Raw genomic sequence first — 15,564 nt, 5'->3', positions numbered from 1 at the left:
GAGTCAGTGTGCGGGGGTACAGGTTACTCAAGGTGATTTGTACATGTAGGTAGGGGTGAAGTGACTATGCATACTTGGGCCAGGAGTTTTTCCTGACTACCTGTTTTCCAATAGGTACAGAGCGCAGGGGAGGAAGACTTCGGACAGCAAGAAACTATAAGGTCGACATCTTTGTCACGGTCTACTGTCAATCAAAACAAAGGTGAGTTCATAGTCTTGATTGATATGTGGTCATAGTCAGCTGATACCTAGTGATATTACCAGTCTATATCTGCTCACTGCACTCTTAGGGAAAACAAAGACCCTAAAACAGTTCCTCGGCTGTCCCCAAAGGAGAATCCTTTATTATATATATTTTTAAAAGATTTTACGACCAAACTAGTTGTTTTTAGAGAAAGATGACTGACTAGTGTGATTCAGAGCAGTCAAATTTACCGACTGGGACTTTGGTTTAATCTCACAGGAACACACACCCTTTTCAAATGAATGTGGTTGATACTGTAGCTGCAATGGGCAGTGGTGTTACATTACCTGCCAATGAGTTGCTGTGTGCCCATACGTATGTGTGAAGAAAGGTGTTTTCACAACTTGTACACACACTTTCTCTCGTAAGAATAATTGTTGTTCATCGAGAACGTCAGCTAACTGGAAATGTGAAGGAGAGTATGGGCAGGTTGACCCTCCATGTTTAATTCAGGGATGTACTGTAGGCCTGTGTTAAAGCCATGAGGAGAGTATGGACAGGTTGACCCTCCATGTTTAATTCAGGGATGTACTGTAGGCCTGTGTTAAAGCCATGAGGAGAGTATGGACAGGTTGACCCTCCATGTTTAATTCAGGGATGTACTGTAGGCCTGTGTTAAAGCCATGAGGAGAGTATGGCTGTGTGTGTGTAGACCTGAGGTTTTCTTTCTGTAGGTCTGGTGGTTCGAGGGGACAGCATGCAATCAGACAGTAGTGGCTACGCTGATGACGACGTCGACTCCCCTGACAGAGACAAGAGCTGACGAACAGGACCCTCGGGGAAATGGACTCCGGGAACTATTATTTACATGAGTCACACAAACATATTGAGCCACTGAAGGTACAGTCAGATACGGACTGTTATTGTGAACGACATCATGAAATCAGGTGGCATTCTGACTACCCACTTCGACGTTACACTTCAGAGTTCAACGTTGTCTTCCGTTGGTTCAACACATTGCCCCCTAGGCATATTTAAACACACAGATCAAGTTTCCTAACCTGATGCGCAGGCATTGCCTCAACCAACAGTTGTGTGCCAGACAATGCAATGCGGTTAGCTGACATGTTTAAATACTTGTCCAGGCGTTGTAAGATCTTCAGTGTAGTCGGACAGGAACTCAACCCTTCGGTTTTGATTGTGTAGACCGTCGTGTGTCCAGTGTTTCTGTTGACAGTCATTAATCCATGCTAGTGCTGCGCCTTTTGTGAAAGTCGTTATTTATGAATGTTAAAAATAAATGTTTTATAAATGAAGAGATTCAATAAAGTGATTTCAATAAACATTTGATTTGCGCTGAAAACAAGTATTTTATTTCAAAAAGGAACAAATCAAAACCGCGATGGACCACGTATTTGGGCAACACGTCCCCACAATTGTCAAACATTGGAAAAGAGAGGATACCTAGTCAGTTGAACTGGGTCTTCCACATTTAACCCAACTAATCAGATACGTTACGTTGTGTTTCTCTCACATCATGAGATGTAGCAGCGACCAAGTCACCCTACTACAAGCCAGTATACTTCAGGCACTCGCTACCAAGACTATTCTTGACTCAACCTCCCATATGAAACCATGAAGGCTTGACTATCTGAACTGGTGGGAGTGAACACGGGAGGATATAGAGTTCAGGCTATACCATTAGCATGTAACAGGAAGTAGAGGAGTGGATTAGTCAGCCGTTGTGCAAGAGAATCCAACTTAGATGATCTACTATATTAAATGCAGCGATACAATTCCATCTCAAATTAGCCTGGTCCCAGATCTGTTTGTGCTTTTGGCCTACTCTATTGTCATTGTATTAACATTGCAATTCCATAAGTAGTGGGTAAGAGACCTTGAACAGACTGGCACACAGGCTAATTAGATGGTCCATTTCAGACATGAACAACTACAGTTGAAGGGAAGTGATATTATCAATTCATTGAGAGGCCATTGACACGGTTTTACGAGAGCAACCAGCTATTAACTAACATCTAAAATTACCCATTTTAAATCACAGTAATCTATTCACAATTTCAAACAGGGTTTTGTGAGGTCTAACAAAGAAAATAATCAATGGTAAATGTAAATTCCAAAACTCACATTTTGCATTTCAGATGTTAAGCAATGACAATTTAAAAATGTACACCTTTTAACAGTTATCAGATGACTCTTCTTTAAAAAAAAAAATGGTCAATTACTTAACACAAATGACAAGACAGACAGATGGGCTGGATCTTGTCTACTTGGCAATAAAAGTACACAAGTCTCTAATTTAAGAATTCATGTCGTTAAAAGGTCCACTTTTCAATGTCCAAAATTAGACTTCATTCAGGCCAAGACTTCTTCAACGGGGGGAGAGGTATTTTTGGTTGACGACAAAGTACTTACTAGCTAATGAAAAGGCAACCAAAGCCAATCATTGTAGATGTGGCAAAACAAATAAAACAGTCAAGGAGGCTACAGTCAAACAGGGGTTGTTGTCAAATGTATTTGGCCCTTTCCCTGCAGAGTATCTCTCTAGGCCTGTGACAGCAGAGGAGGTGGGTGACTGACCATCCAAATAAATGGTGTAGCCAATCAAGAGGTCATTGAGGGCTATGTGGGATATCTTCAAGGCATAGGGACAAATTATCTAGGGCTATGTGGGATATCTTCAGGGGGCATTTAGGAATGAACAGACCAGATAGAACTACAGGGCTGTGGGGGGGACAGACAAATTCCAATTCCCACATCATGGGTAATTCTGGATCAATCAATGGTTACTTCCCTTGACCACCATTGGTTGGAAGATGCTTCCACCCTCCGAGGTGGATGTGTCATGTGATCAGGGTCTAGGTCGTTGCCATGGAGAGAGGTTGGTCTGGGAGACAGTCACTTCCCCCCAGCCATGATTTTGAGGTATTGCAGTGCATTGTGGGCTGCGCTGGCGCGGGCACCGTCCTGATTGGGTGCGAAGCCGTGGCACACCGTGATTGGCTGAGTGGATAGCTCTACCAGACACTGGCACAGACCGCTCAGACTGCGCTCCTCTGGCACAAGGAAATAAGGAAACACACATTAGGTTCATACATCTCAGCCTGGTCACATTCACAAAGAGAGCTGGTTTAGGATCTTTTTTGTTTTATACAATGTTTTTATTTTTGTAATTTTTTGTTGGGGAGGGTTATAGGTACATTATCCATTTCAATATGATAAAGTAGCTGCCACTAAAGAAAAAGTATATTTCTTATTAATACATATAGTATAAAAACAGGAAAACAAAGTGGACCTACACTCCCCCCCCCCCCCCAGACCTCCTAGCCCACTCCCCCAGACCTCCTAGCACACTCCCCCCAGACCTCCTAGCCCACCTCCTCCCCCCAGACCCTCACTCCCCCCAGACCTCCTAGCCACTCCCCCCCAGACCTCCTAGCCACTCCCCCAGACCTCCTAGCCCACCCCCCCAGACCTCCTAGCCCACTCCCCCCAGACCTCCTAGCCCACTCCCCCAGACCTCCTAGCCCACTCCCCCAGACCCCCAGACCCCCCAGACCTCCTAGCCCACCCCCCAGACCCCTAGACCCCCTAGACCTCCTAGCCCACTCCCCCCAGACCTCCTAGCACACTCCCCCAGACCTCCTAGCCCCCCCCAGACCTCCCAGACCTCCTAGCCCACTCCCCCCCCAGACCTCCTAGCACACTCCCCCCAGACCACCCCCCCCACCCCCAGACCTCCTAGCCCACTCCCCCCAGACCTCCTAGCCCACTCCCCCCAGACCTCCTAGCACACCCCCCAGACCTCCTAGCCCACCCCCCCCAGACCTCCTAGCCCACTCCCCCTGTATGTGAATTGGCCCCAGTGATGAGGGGATGTTATTTACCTATGTCGAGGTAGCTGACGTCAAAGCGCTGCTCCTCTGAGAGGTCGTGTAGCAGAGAGCAGAAGTCAGAGCTGGGCATGCCCAGAGGGTGGCTCCTTAGCTGCAACATCTTCTCCCCAGCAGAGTTCCTCAGAGAGTCCCAGGTACAGCCCAGACCTTTACACTTCCCTGCCTCCACCCTGCCCCCACCCATGTTCTGACCACCAGAGGAGACAGTGGTACCATGATTCAGACACTCTGGCAACCTCACATTCATTTGAATAAGCATTTCGCTACACCTTCAATATCTGCTAAACATGTGTCTTCGACCAACAATATTTGATTGATTTATAACCGGAAAGTCTGAAGAACAGACACTTATTTGCAATGATGAACTGTCAGGAAGCGAGCACAGCAGCAATATTGTCTTAGAAAAAGCCATCAACAGGTCGCTGTCTCACCATGATAAAAGTGTCATCCTCAGGCTCAGTCTCGTGGCTGCTCCTCAGGTCTACAGGAACATCGTGGATCCTGGACAACATCTTAGCTGCTGCATTCCGCTTGGCTAGTTTCTTCGATGTGCCACTGCCTGTGGGACAGAGGCTGGATGTTAGTACTAAGACACAGAATTGCTTCTTGTAAACAGTTTCCCAAACATCTCCTAAAAGTATCCCCTCAGTCACTCCATGGATTCTATTCCAGAACTAGCACGCCTGATTTCACTTCCTGGTTAGTTGACCAATTGAATCATGTTGCTACACAAGGACATACAATATACCTAACGGTGTAATGTAAAAAAAACTAAAACAAATCCATGACATATTGAAAAGGGCAGAACCCAAGTTAGATTTACCAATTTCAACAAATCTCTCCACCCGGCATGTCATGGTGAACTCCTTGCGGTGGGCAGGCCCCGACTCCTGGGTCACGGTGTACTCTGGCAGACGCCAGCCTTTCTGAACCACCAGCTCCTTTCAGTGAAACACACAAAGTCATGTATCCATAAAGTGGGAGATTAATTTACCTTTAAATGTTTTGCTTCACAATTAACGCCATTATCCTCTGTAAAGGTAGGAGGGTTTGCGAAAAGCGGTTCGGAGACTGACTGACAGTATACATCTATAGCCGGGCTCCTCCAACCCTGTTCCTGGAGAGCTACCCTCCTGTAGGTTTTCACTCCAACCCTGTTCCTGGAGAGCTACCCTCCTGTAGGTTTTCACTCCAACCCTGTTCCTGGAGAGCTACCCTCCTGTAGGTTTTCACTCCAACCCTGTTCCTGGAGAGCTACCCTCCTGTAGGTTTTCACTCCAACCCTGTTCCTGGAGAGCTACCCTCCTGTAGGTTTTCACTCCAACCCTGTTCCTGGAGAGCTACCCTCCTGTAGGTTTTCACTCCAACCCTGTTCCTGGAGAGCTACCCTCCTGTAGGTTTTCACTCCAACCCTGTTCCTGGAGAGCTACCCTCCTGTAGGTTTTCACTCCAACCCTGTTCCTGGAGAGCTACCCTCCTGTAGGTTTTCACTCCAACCCTGTTCCTGGAGAGCTACCCTCCTGTAGGTTTTCACTCCAACCCTGTTCCTGGAGAGCTACCCTCCTGTAGGTTTTCACTCCAACCCTGTTCCTGGAGAGCTACCCTCCTGTAGGGTTTTCACTCCAACCCTGTTCCTGGAGAGCTACCCTCGTATAGGTGGGTAGCTTTCCAGGAACAGGGTTGGAAAACCCTGATCTATATATAGTGTATTGAGAAAGTATTCAGACCCCTTAACTTTTCCACAGCCGTATTCTAAAATTGATTAAATTGCCCCTCCCCCCCAAATAGGGCTGTCTTCTGTATACCACCCCTACCTTGTCACAACACAACTGATTGGCTCAAACACAATAATGACAGAAATTCCACAAATTAACAAGGCACACCTGTTAATTGAAATGCATTCCAGGTGACTACCTCATGAAGCTGGTTGAGAGAATGCCAAGTGTGTAAAGTTGTCATCAAGGCAATGGATAGCTACTTTGAATAAAATAAAATACATTTAGATTTGTTTAACACTTTTTTTTGGATACTACATGATTCCATATGTCATTTCATAGTAGTCTTCAATATTATGTGAAGACAGTCTACAATGTAGAAATGAGTAAATAAAGAAAACCTCTGGAATGAGTAGGGATGTCCAAACTTGACTGGTACTGTAAGTATTCAGACCCTTTGTTGCAGCACCTTTGGCAGCGTGAGTCTTCTTGGGTATGACATTACAAGCTCATACCTGTATTTGGGGAGTTTCTCCTACTTTTCTATGCAGACCTTCAAGCCATGTCCAGTTGGATGGGGCGCGTCGCTGCACTGCTATTTTCAGGTCTCTCGAGATGTTCGATCGGGTTCAAGTCTGGTCTCTGGTGGGGCCACTCAAGGACTTGTCCCGAAGCCAATGCGGTGTTGTCTTGCTGTGTGCTTAAGGTCGTTGTCCTGTTGGAAAGTGAACCCTTTCCACAGTCTGAGGTCCCGAGCAAGTTGTCATCAAGGATCTCTGTACTTTACTCTGTTCATCTTTTGAATCGATCCTGTCTAGTCTCCCAGTTCCTATCGCTGAAAAACATCCCACAGCATGATGCTGCCACCACCATGCTTCACCGTAGGGATGGTGCCAGGTTTCCTCCATTCGTGACGCTTGGCATTCAGGCCAAAGAGTTCAATTTGGGTTTCATCATGGTCTGAGAGTCCTTTAGGTGCCTTTTGGCAAACTCCAAGATTGATGAGTGCTGCAGAGATCGTTGTCCTTCTGGAAGGTTCTCCCATAGGAACTCTGAAGCTCTGTCACCTCCCTGACCAAGGCCCTTCTCCCCCGATTGCTCAGTTTGGCCGGGCGACCAGCTCCATGAAGAGTCTTGGTGGTTCCAAATTTCATCCATTTAAGAATGATGGAGGCCACTGTGTTCTTGGGGACCTTCAATGCTGCAGAATGATGGAGGCCACTGTGTTCTTGGGGACCTTCAATACTGCAGAATGATGGAGGCCACTGTGTTCTTGGGGACCTTCAATGCTGCAGAATGATGGAGGCCACTGTGTTCTTGGGGACCTTCAATGCTGCAGAATGATGGAGGCCACTGTGTTCTTGGGGACCTTCAATGCTGCAGAATGATGGAGGCCACTGTGTTCTTGGGGACCTTCAATGCTGCAGAATGATGGAGGCCACTGTGTTCTTGGGGACCTTCAATGCTGCAGAATGATGGAGGCCACTGTGTTCTTGGATGGAGGCCACTGTGTTCTCTGGGACCTTCAATGCTGCAGAATGATGGAGGCCACTGTGTTCTTGGGGACCTTCAATGCTGCAGAATGATGGAGGCCACTGTGTTCTTGGGGACCTTCAATGCTGCAGAATGATGGAGGCCACTGTGTTCTGCAGAATGATGGAGGACCTTCAATGCTGCAGAATGATGGAGGCCACTGTGTTCTTGGGGACCTTCAATGCTGCAGAATGATGGAGGCCACTGTGTTCTTGGGGACCTTCAATGCTGCAGAATGATGGAGGCCACTGTGTTCTTGGGGACCTTCAATGCTGCAGAATGATGGAGGCCACTGTGTTCTTGGGGACCTTCAATGCTGCAGAATGATGGAGGCCACTGTGTTCTTGGGGACCTTCAATGCTGCAGAATGATGGAGGCCACTGTGTTCTTGGGGACCTTCAATGCTGCAGAATGATGGAGGCCACTGTGTTCTTGGGGACCTTCAATGCTGCAGAATGATGGAGGCCACTGTGTTCTTGGGGACCTCAATGCTGCAGAATGATGGAGGCCACTGTGTTCTTGGGGACCTTCAATGCTGCAGAATGATGGAGGCCACTGTGTTCTTGGGGACCTTCAATGCTGCAGAATGATGGAGGCCACTGTGTTCTTGGGGACCTTCAATGCTGCAGAATGATGGAGGCCACTGTGTTCTTGGGGACCTTCAATGCTGCAGAATGATGGAGGCCACTGTGTTCTTGGGGACCTTCAATGCTGCAGAATGATGGAGGCCACTGTGTTCTTGGGGACCTTCAATGCTGTAGACATTTGTTGGTACCCTTCCCCAGATCTGTGCCTCGACACAATCCTGTCTCAGCTCTATGGACAATGACCTCATGGTTTGGTTTTTGCTCTGACATGTACTGTCAACGGTTGGACCTTATATAGACAGGTGTGTGTCTTTCCAAATCATGTCCAATCAATTGAATTTACCACAGGTGGACTCCAATTAAGTTGTCGAAACATCAAGGATGACCAATGGAAACATGATGCACCTGAGAAATGTTTAGTCTCATAGCAAAGGGTCTGAATACTAAATAAGGTATGTTTAGTTTTTTTTGTATTCAATTTGCAAAAACGTTTATTTTTAAACAGTTTTCGCTTTGTCATAATGGAGTAGTGTGTGTAGATTGAGGAAAAACATGAAGTCTTACTCTAAAATGGATTAAATTAACTTAATGTGAAACAAGTCAAGGGGTCTGAATACTTTTTGAACGCACTGTGTACATATGTACACATTAATAGCAATAAAGCTTATTGAACTGAGTTGAAAGGGGTTCAAAATGTAGTTCTGAGAGGACTGAGTTCATCTGTAAATGAACTCGGGATGCATCTCACCTGCAGAGCTCCCACAGGGTTGCATTCTGACTGCTGAGACGTGCCGCTACCTGAAGTCTTCATCTCTGACGGAGAACTAGGGAGGGAAAACAGCAGAGGAAACACCAGACTGACCAAGAGCACACCATCTATCATAATTATAAAATGGTTGGCAAGGAGGTTTTGCAACTTTTACCAAAATAAGAGGCACTTGTCTAGTGTTATTGCGTCCTGGCTTCCAATAGATAGCCTCTCTACATTACTCTCGCCACATAAGCCATTGAAGCCAATTATCACTGCGTTCAACTACTAATTTTCTCTGGATTCAAACGTGTATAATCCACTCACCTGTCCCCATCCAAAGGCTCTTCCGCCCCAATAAACCCTTCTCCCAATACCACTGGTCCCCCTAGTCCTCCTTTCATCATCTTCAGGGCGGCCTCTGCTGCCTTGTGTTTGGCAGCCTTCTTGCTGGGCCCCTGGCCGGTGCAGCTGATCTCTCCCACGGACACGCGGAACGTAAAGTTGGGTTGGTGCGCCTGGCCCTCGGCCTTGAGCAGGTCATACACTGGGGTGTTACCTGGAACAAAAGGATTGGTAGTGTTGCAGCACAGACACTTGAGATCCTACCATGCTACTACCATAGATACAATATCAGTACTTGTTGCATGTACAACTTGTCTGTCCTATCAGCAACTGATTTCAGGCAGCGTATGGCTGTGGATTGACTTGTTTGAATGGAATGTTGTTGCGGTTTAAGCTAAGGTTGCTAGCAACAGCGCAGAGTTAGCAAGCTAGCTTAATGGCAGCACAATCCTCTCGATGCTACTGTAGTGTGTGTCCCCCCCACGACTAAGCCCTCCTCTCCCTGGTGAGTAACGTGAACTTAGGTTTTCCAGATGGTTGGTGTTGTAGTTCTGAAAACAGTTGCTATAGTTCAGGTATTACATTAGCTGTATCGCGCTAACTGGCTAGCCAGGTTGCATGTCTTTTCTCCCACTCTGCACTCCAACTTGAGCCCCTCCTTTGGCAGTACGTCCAACCGGCCTCACAACATTAGACCGCGTGTATCCATGCCAGCCCAGGACCTCCACATCCTGCTTCTTCACCTGCGGGATCGTCTGAGACCAGCCACCCGGACAGCTGATGAAACTGAGGAGCATTTCTCTTAAATAAAAACTCATTCTGATTGGCTGGGCCTGGCTCCGGTTCCCAATTGGGTGGGCCTAAGCAATCCAAGACCCACCCATGGACGTGCCCCTGCCCGGTAACGTGATATCCATAGATTACGGCCTAATGTATTTATTTTAATTGACTGAACTCAGTAAAATCGTTGAAATTATTCATATATTTTTTTTGTTCAAAAGACAACTGATCAATATAAATAGGTGTGTTGAATGCGGCATTGGATGGACTCAAGGAACAAGCGCTATTAAGTCCAACAGTTTTTTTGTACACATCCAGCTCCAAACATTCTGCGCAGCCAATGAGGACTTCAGGTTCCTATAGTCGGTTCCATTCAGAGAAGATCTTCATGGTGTTCTGGGAGTCTACTGCCTCCTCTGACCTCCAGGATGAATCTACTGGTCCAAGGCCCAGAAGACATGGAATGGGAAGTGCAACACCAAGCCCCAACAGGAAGCTGCCACTCATTGACAAATTATTTCTGTAATGCTGTTGAGTAGCAACTGGGCTGGATAAGGTGTTGGCGGACATCTTTGTCCCTTCAAATGAACCGCATTATAATAACTTGGACCAACTACCTGCATCTTGTCTCAGGCTCTGCGCCCATTTAGATGCCATAGGATCAGTTCCAGGTTTACTGTCCAGAGGTCAGAGTTAACCTGGACTGCACAGATCTGAGATGTTCCTGATTGGGATTGCACCTCGTTGAGGCATCACTTTTGTATCCAAACTCTTCACTGATCAGGAGATCACGAGTCTCTCGGGAATCCTCGAGCCTGGTGATGGATGCATGGAAGACGAGGGGTTCGTCAGAGAGGATGCTGTCAGATGTGGGGGTAACACTCATCATTCCCACATTGAAGAGAGCAACTCAGCTAACGTGGAAGGACAAGAGCGAAAGCAAGTCAATTGCACGTCAGTATGCTAGTAGAGCGCACTGTATCTGGGACAAGATTATCCCACTCATTCTGGTAGGCTGTCAATCAACTGCTGCTTATTGGTGAACTACCAGAGACCTCTGGATCTCAAGGGTGATCAGCCAGTGTGAAAACATGGTCAAGCACAGCAGGACACACAACAAAATAAATGATTTTAGTTAAATTAATTAGATCGTGATAAATAACAGCTTTAAACCGGTGTACATTTTTTTTAAATTAATCTGTTCAAAGAATATATGAATTTGGGATAATTTTTATATGGAATATGTACTGATAAAACGGTTATGAATAACATGGGTTTTTGGGATGTAGTGTTTGTTAAAGAGAACTTTATTTGAAGACTTTACTCAATAAATACATTTGTGACATGTTAAGTCATAAAATAAAATCACAATTACATCAGTAACTCATTCTAATTCAATGTTAATTACATTTACACCAAGTCATTTAGCAGATGCTTTTATCCAGAGTGACATACAGTAGTGACTGCATAGCATACATTGATACTTGTGTTCCCCCGTGGGAATCGAACCCACAACCCTGGCGTTACAAGCCTCATGCTCTACCACCTGAGCCACACGGGATAGACAAAAGAACAAAACAATTAATACAATTCCTCTACATACAACTTTGATGAGTTATCTAAACATCCCTGTAGGTGTAGAGGTCAGGTTCCTCAAAATAATCAGCTCTCCAAACTCTACTGTAATGGCACTTCTAGTGCTTGTAGTGAAGTCGTACTAAACTAAACCGGTTACAGGCAGTTGGCCCTGGACTTGCTAGTGATGTGTGGCAGTGTTTGAGCTTGGCCTGGCCATTGACAAACTGAAAATGTGCCAGTTACACTCAACATCAGGCACTTGATGTCAGCTAGCCTGAAGGGTGGCGCTGCAGAAGGGCCATAAACTTTCTCATCGTGGTTTGCCCCGAGATGGGGTGCATCTGGGTGCACAACAAAACCACAACGTTTGACTGAGACATCAAATCATTCAGAGTAGTTCTGGAGAACCTTAAGCTCAATACCCCTTCACATAGCTCCGGTTTGCCGTTCACCTGGAAACATTCTCATGGCTAGGGCCTGGCTAGATGTTTCCCCACACACGTGGCATGCCTCCCTAAACTGGCTAGCAATCACACGTGGTTTCCTCATTTCCTTCCATAGTTGACAGACAATACTGCTCGACTGTGTCCTTCTCAATAGCAGATTACAATGCAGGTGACACCTTTAAGCTCTCCAAGTGGTAAAACTGAGTGCAAGTAGGGACACAGTTTAAATTACTGTACAATTTACTTTATTTTACTGAGAGCTGGAGGAACACAGGACCATCTGGGTGTTTTAGATTCTCTGGTGACAGTTGGGGGCCAATGACATGACAGCACTGACCCATGGGGAACACAGGAGCATCTGGGTGTTTTAGAATCTCTGGTGACAGTTGGGGGACAATGACATGACAGCACTGAGTCACCCAGAGTAATTTCTTTGAGTCCATGCAGCACCGTGGCAACGGCAGGCTGTGGTCACATGCTCCTCAAACTTTGTTCAGCAGACACAGTAATGTCAGGAAGGGGCCCTGAAACACAGACAAGGGATGAGTGTCAACCAAGATTGTAAAACTTTAGTTCAAGCAATTTCAACACAAGTGAAAGCAACTTGTGAGCGTAATGGGGACGCCAACTTGTTTAAAAGACAGTTTAACTCACGGGGAATGCTTGGTAAAGAGTGGGTTTTATGCCACTCTTGCCTGATGTCCTTGGCTTCCTCAGAACCATTTCATCCAATGGGCTCTGGTCAAATCCCCTGCTAAATATTTTTTTTTTAAATGCATAAAAAAGATTCAGGATGAATTTAACACTATGTGCAGTAATATGAGTTCACAGAAATGCTAAATGGGTGTTCTCTATGACAATATGAATAATCCTCACATTCAAAACTCATCCGAGTCCTTGGGCCAATGCCACAACTACAGTGTCTCCGTGCAAAGCAATGGTGCTGACACGGTCTACAACACCATTGTGGTGTAATGTGCAGTCTGGAAGAGTAGAGCCACCATATTGCACAAAGCGCCCTCAGCTAGATAAGCCGTTTACGATGACAGGCTTCTTGGATGCTTGCAATGTAAACTAAAATAACGTGTGTGTGTGTGTGTGGGAGGGGGTTCATACTATGTTCTTGGGTGCTTGCAATGTAATCTACCAATTTGTAAGTCGCTCTGGATAAGAGCGTCTGCTAAATGACTTAAATGTAAATGTAAAATAACATGTGTGTGGGGGGGGGGGGTTCATACAATGTTTTCGGGTGCTTGCAATGTAATCTAAAATAACATGTGTGTGGGGGGGTGGGTTCATACAATGTTTTTGATAATCTGCACCAGCAAGATCATGCATGTTTGCTTCTCATCAATTCTAACATTAAAAACATAACTGACCAACAGTAATAAAAGTGGACTATATGACATGTTACGGTTATCCAGCTTCTTCAGATCAGTAACAAAGGAACTATGCCTACGGTGAACAGATACAGAGTTGGATTATTTTGAACAAAACACAGGGAAACTGCCTATCATCTCTCGTAACCAGTGACTAGAGCTCCTCATTCACATGTGACACCTTGCCCATACTACCACTGCCCCCTCCTGGTCTACCATATTTCACAATGCATATTCAGAAGAGCAGAGCATGTAAGAATGTTAGGTGACAAATATTAAATTGATGTATGCAAGTAAGTTACCATTGCTACTCTTAACATTACTGAGATGGCTCTAGCTAACGAGAAACAAGTAGATTACAGTGGCTGGTCAGATAGCTAGCTAACTTAACGTTAACTAAGTCTGACAAATCTTAAGTAACGTTAGGTAACTCATGATAGCACTAACCAATTTGGTAACAGCTAGCTAACGATAGCTAAGATATCTATCTCAACTGGTCACTTCAAGTACTAACTTACCTTGATCGTTGAAGACATTCTTTGTGGAAGAACTTGTATCCTTTTTATGAAGTTCTGATCTCTTCGTCTGGGAATGTTCGTGAACGATAGCCACTAATGCCAAACTTGGGCAAATTGAGCAGTGACTGGGTAAACTCCAATGTTTGAATTGAGCAGTGACTGGGTAAACTCCAATGTTTGAATTGAGCAGTGACTGGGTAAACTCCAATGTTTGAATTGAGCAGTGACTGGGTAAACTCCAATGTTTGAATTGAGCAGTGACTGGGTAAACTCCAATGTTTGAATTGAGCAGAAGACTACAGACAACCGGATATCATCGCACACTTCTCGGCGTGGAAGGAAGTGGTCTTTTGGGGGCGTGAAAAATGCCTATTGACTCACTATTGTTTGAAGATTAATGTTGGCATCTTGGCAGTTCATTTCATTAAGTTATGGAATTATTCCTCTGAAACTGACTGGCTAGCTAGCTAACAAAGAGTGCAGATAAATTCTTCAAATGCATTATTTACACAATATCTTATTGCAGCACTGGTAAACCAGGGTTGACCAACTGACCAAAATGTCTGACCTTTATCCCATCATAAGACTGGCCATGTCCATTCTAGTACTCAAATTCAGAATTCTATGGCTTCTACAGTATAAAATATATATATTTGACTAGTGACCAGCAGGTACCTGTATTGATGCAGTATGTTAATTCTACTAAATAAGCAGATGATAAACCAGTCCATTTGGTATAGTTGTAGGTAGCTAGCTAAGACAGAACAGAATGAAACCTTACCCAGACTCTGAGACAGAAGAGGAAGCATTCCTAGACCATCTCTGCCTTACCTATCCGCGTTCCATACTCCTGTAGCAGACTGATGGGTGTCTTGCCGGGGTTCACAGCCAGCATTTGCTCAATACTGAGGACAAAAAGATGGGAGAGATTAAATTGTCAGCAGTTCAGAGGAACGATATGTTGTTTCTCTCCGAGGAACTATGACATGAAGTGATTGACAGGCAGGTAGACCGAAACACTTGTCTAGTTGGGAGGTTTGTTAGCCAACAGATCCAACCCACTTGCAGCTGCACGAGGGTCGAACAGCATTCTTGCATGTAATTAAGACATTTTGAGATATGAGATATGGCTCAGCAAAACATACCTCAATCCAGGGATAAGAAACTCACTGTATCCCCCGAATTGTCCCATTATCCCAACCAAGATTGAATGACTGCTTGTTTTCAACTAACACTCATTCAATCTTATTGATGTTACTGTTGGTATAATGGGACAATTTGGAGTATGCATTTTTCATCTCTGGATTGAGGTACGTTTGCCGAACTCGCACCGGCTCCGCAGTTAATATACACAGGAATGCTGTCCGACCCCAGTGCAGCTGTAAGCAAACGGGTCGGATCTGCTGGCTAGTTAGCTAACTAACTCAGACAGTTTAATGAAAAATACCCTGGCCTTGAACTACAAAATGCTATTATTAAAATGCTTGACATTGAATGGTAAATTAATTCATCGGTTTACTTTGCTACACAATTTGTGCTTAGAGGACATTTAGTTAGCTAAACTAGGTGAGATTCTGGACCGCCTAGCTAGCTACATATGGTAGCTAGCCATCGCTACACGCTTACCTGGAGCACCCAGAGTTTATCTTGCAACTGCCCGGTGTTGTCTCGTCATTCATTCCCTATCGACAGAGATGAAGCCAACAATTGCAAATCCCCCCCCACAAATACTGACACTTGATTTCATGAGCTATTTTCCAAGTCAGTGGAGGCAGCGACATGTGAAGAGACACCTCGCTCTCCCAGTCCCACCAGAAAACAGCTTCTGTTTGGCGAA

The 15,564-nt window shown here is 45.4% G+C and overlaps 2 protein-coding genes across 3 annotated transcripts in view; one reads left to right on the top strand and one right to left on the bottom strand.

Annotated features, from left to right (window-relative positions):
- The window catches only part of LOC115117396 (protein ITPRID2-like), a 20,432-nt gene extending 18,898 nt beyond the window's left edge, over window positions 1-1,534 (top strand). The window contains exons 11-12 of the mRNA XM_029645868.2: window positions 115-202; window positions 919-1,534. Of these exons, the coding sequence (XP_029501728.2) occupies window positions 115-202; window positions 919-1,007 (177 nt within the window). The 3' untranslated portion in view covers window positions 1,008-1,534. The remainder of the gene's footprint in view (window positions 1-114; window positions 203-918) is intronic.
- tarbp2 (TAR (HIV) RNA binding protein 2) lies at window positions 1,530-15,564 on the bottom strand. 2 transcript variants are annotated; one of them, XM_029645869.2, is made up of 8 exons: window positions 15,354-15,564; window positions 14,559-14,632; window positions 9,009-9,240; window positions 8,682-8,757; window positions 4,922-5,039; window positions 4,530-4,657; window positions 4,090-4,285; window positions 1,530-3,258 (listed from the first exon to the last, which is right to left on the bottom strand). In XM_029645869.2, exons 1-8 carry the CDS (start codon window positions 15,404-15,406, stop codon window positions 3,101-3,103), a joined length of 1,035 nt encoding a protein of 344 aa, XP_029501729.1. In that variant the 5' UTR covers window positions 15,407-15,564; the 3' UTR covers window positions 1,530-3,100. The 2 variants fall into 2 exon arrangements, with proteins under 2 accessions (XP_029501729.1, XP_029501730.1); XM_029645870.2 differs by having other exon boundaries at window positions 14,509-14,632; window positions 15,354-15,378.

The sequence above is a fragment of the Oncorhynchus nerka genome, linkage group LG15, assembly GCF_034236695.1.
Source record: "Oncorhynchus nerka isolate Pitt River linkage group LG15, Oner_Uvic_2.0, whole genome shotgun sequence".
Taxonomy (NCBI): Eukaryota; Metazoa; Chordata; class Actinopteri; order Salmoniformes; family Salmonidae; genus Oncorhynchus; species Oncorhynchus nerka.
The sequence above is the reverse complement of the archived record's forward strand: the minus strand, read 5'-3'. Positions and strand labels throughout refer to the sequence as shown.

Coding starts and splice junctions, on each gene's coding strand:
- tarbp2 (XM_029645869.2), bottom strand. CDS start 15,406: ATGAATGACGAGACAACACCGGGCAGTTGCAAGATAAACTCTGGGTGC. Junction 14,633..15,353: donor ATAAACTCTGGGTGCTCCAG/GTAAGCGTGTAG, acceptor TTTTGTCCTCAG/TATTGAGCAAATGCTGGCTG. Junction 4,286..4,529: donor AGGATGACACTTTTATCATG/GTGAGACAGCGA, acceptor TCTGGTGGTCAG/AACATGGGTGGGGGCAGGGT.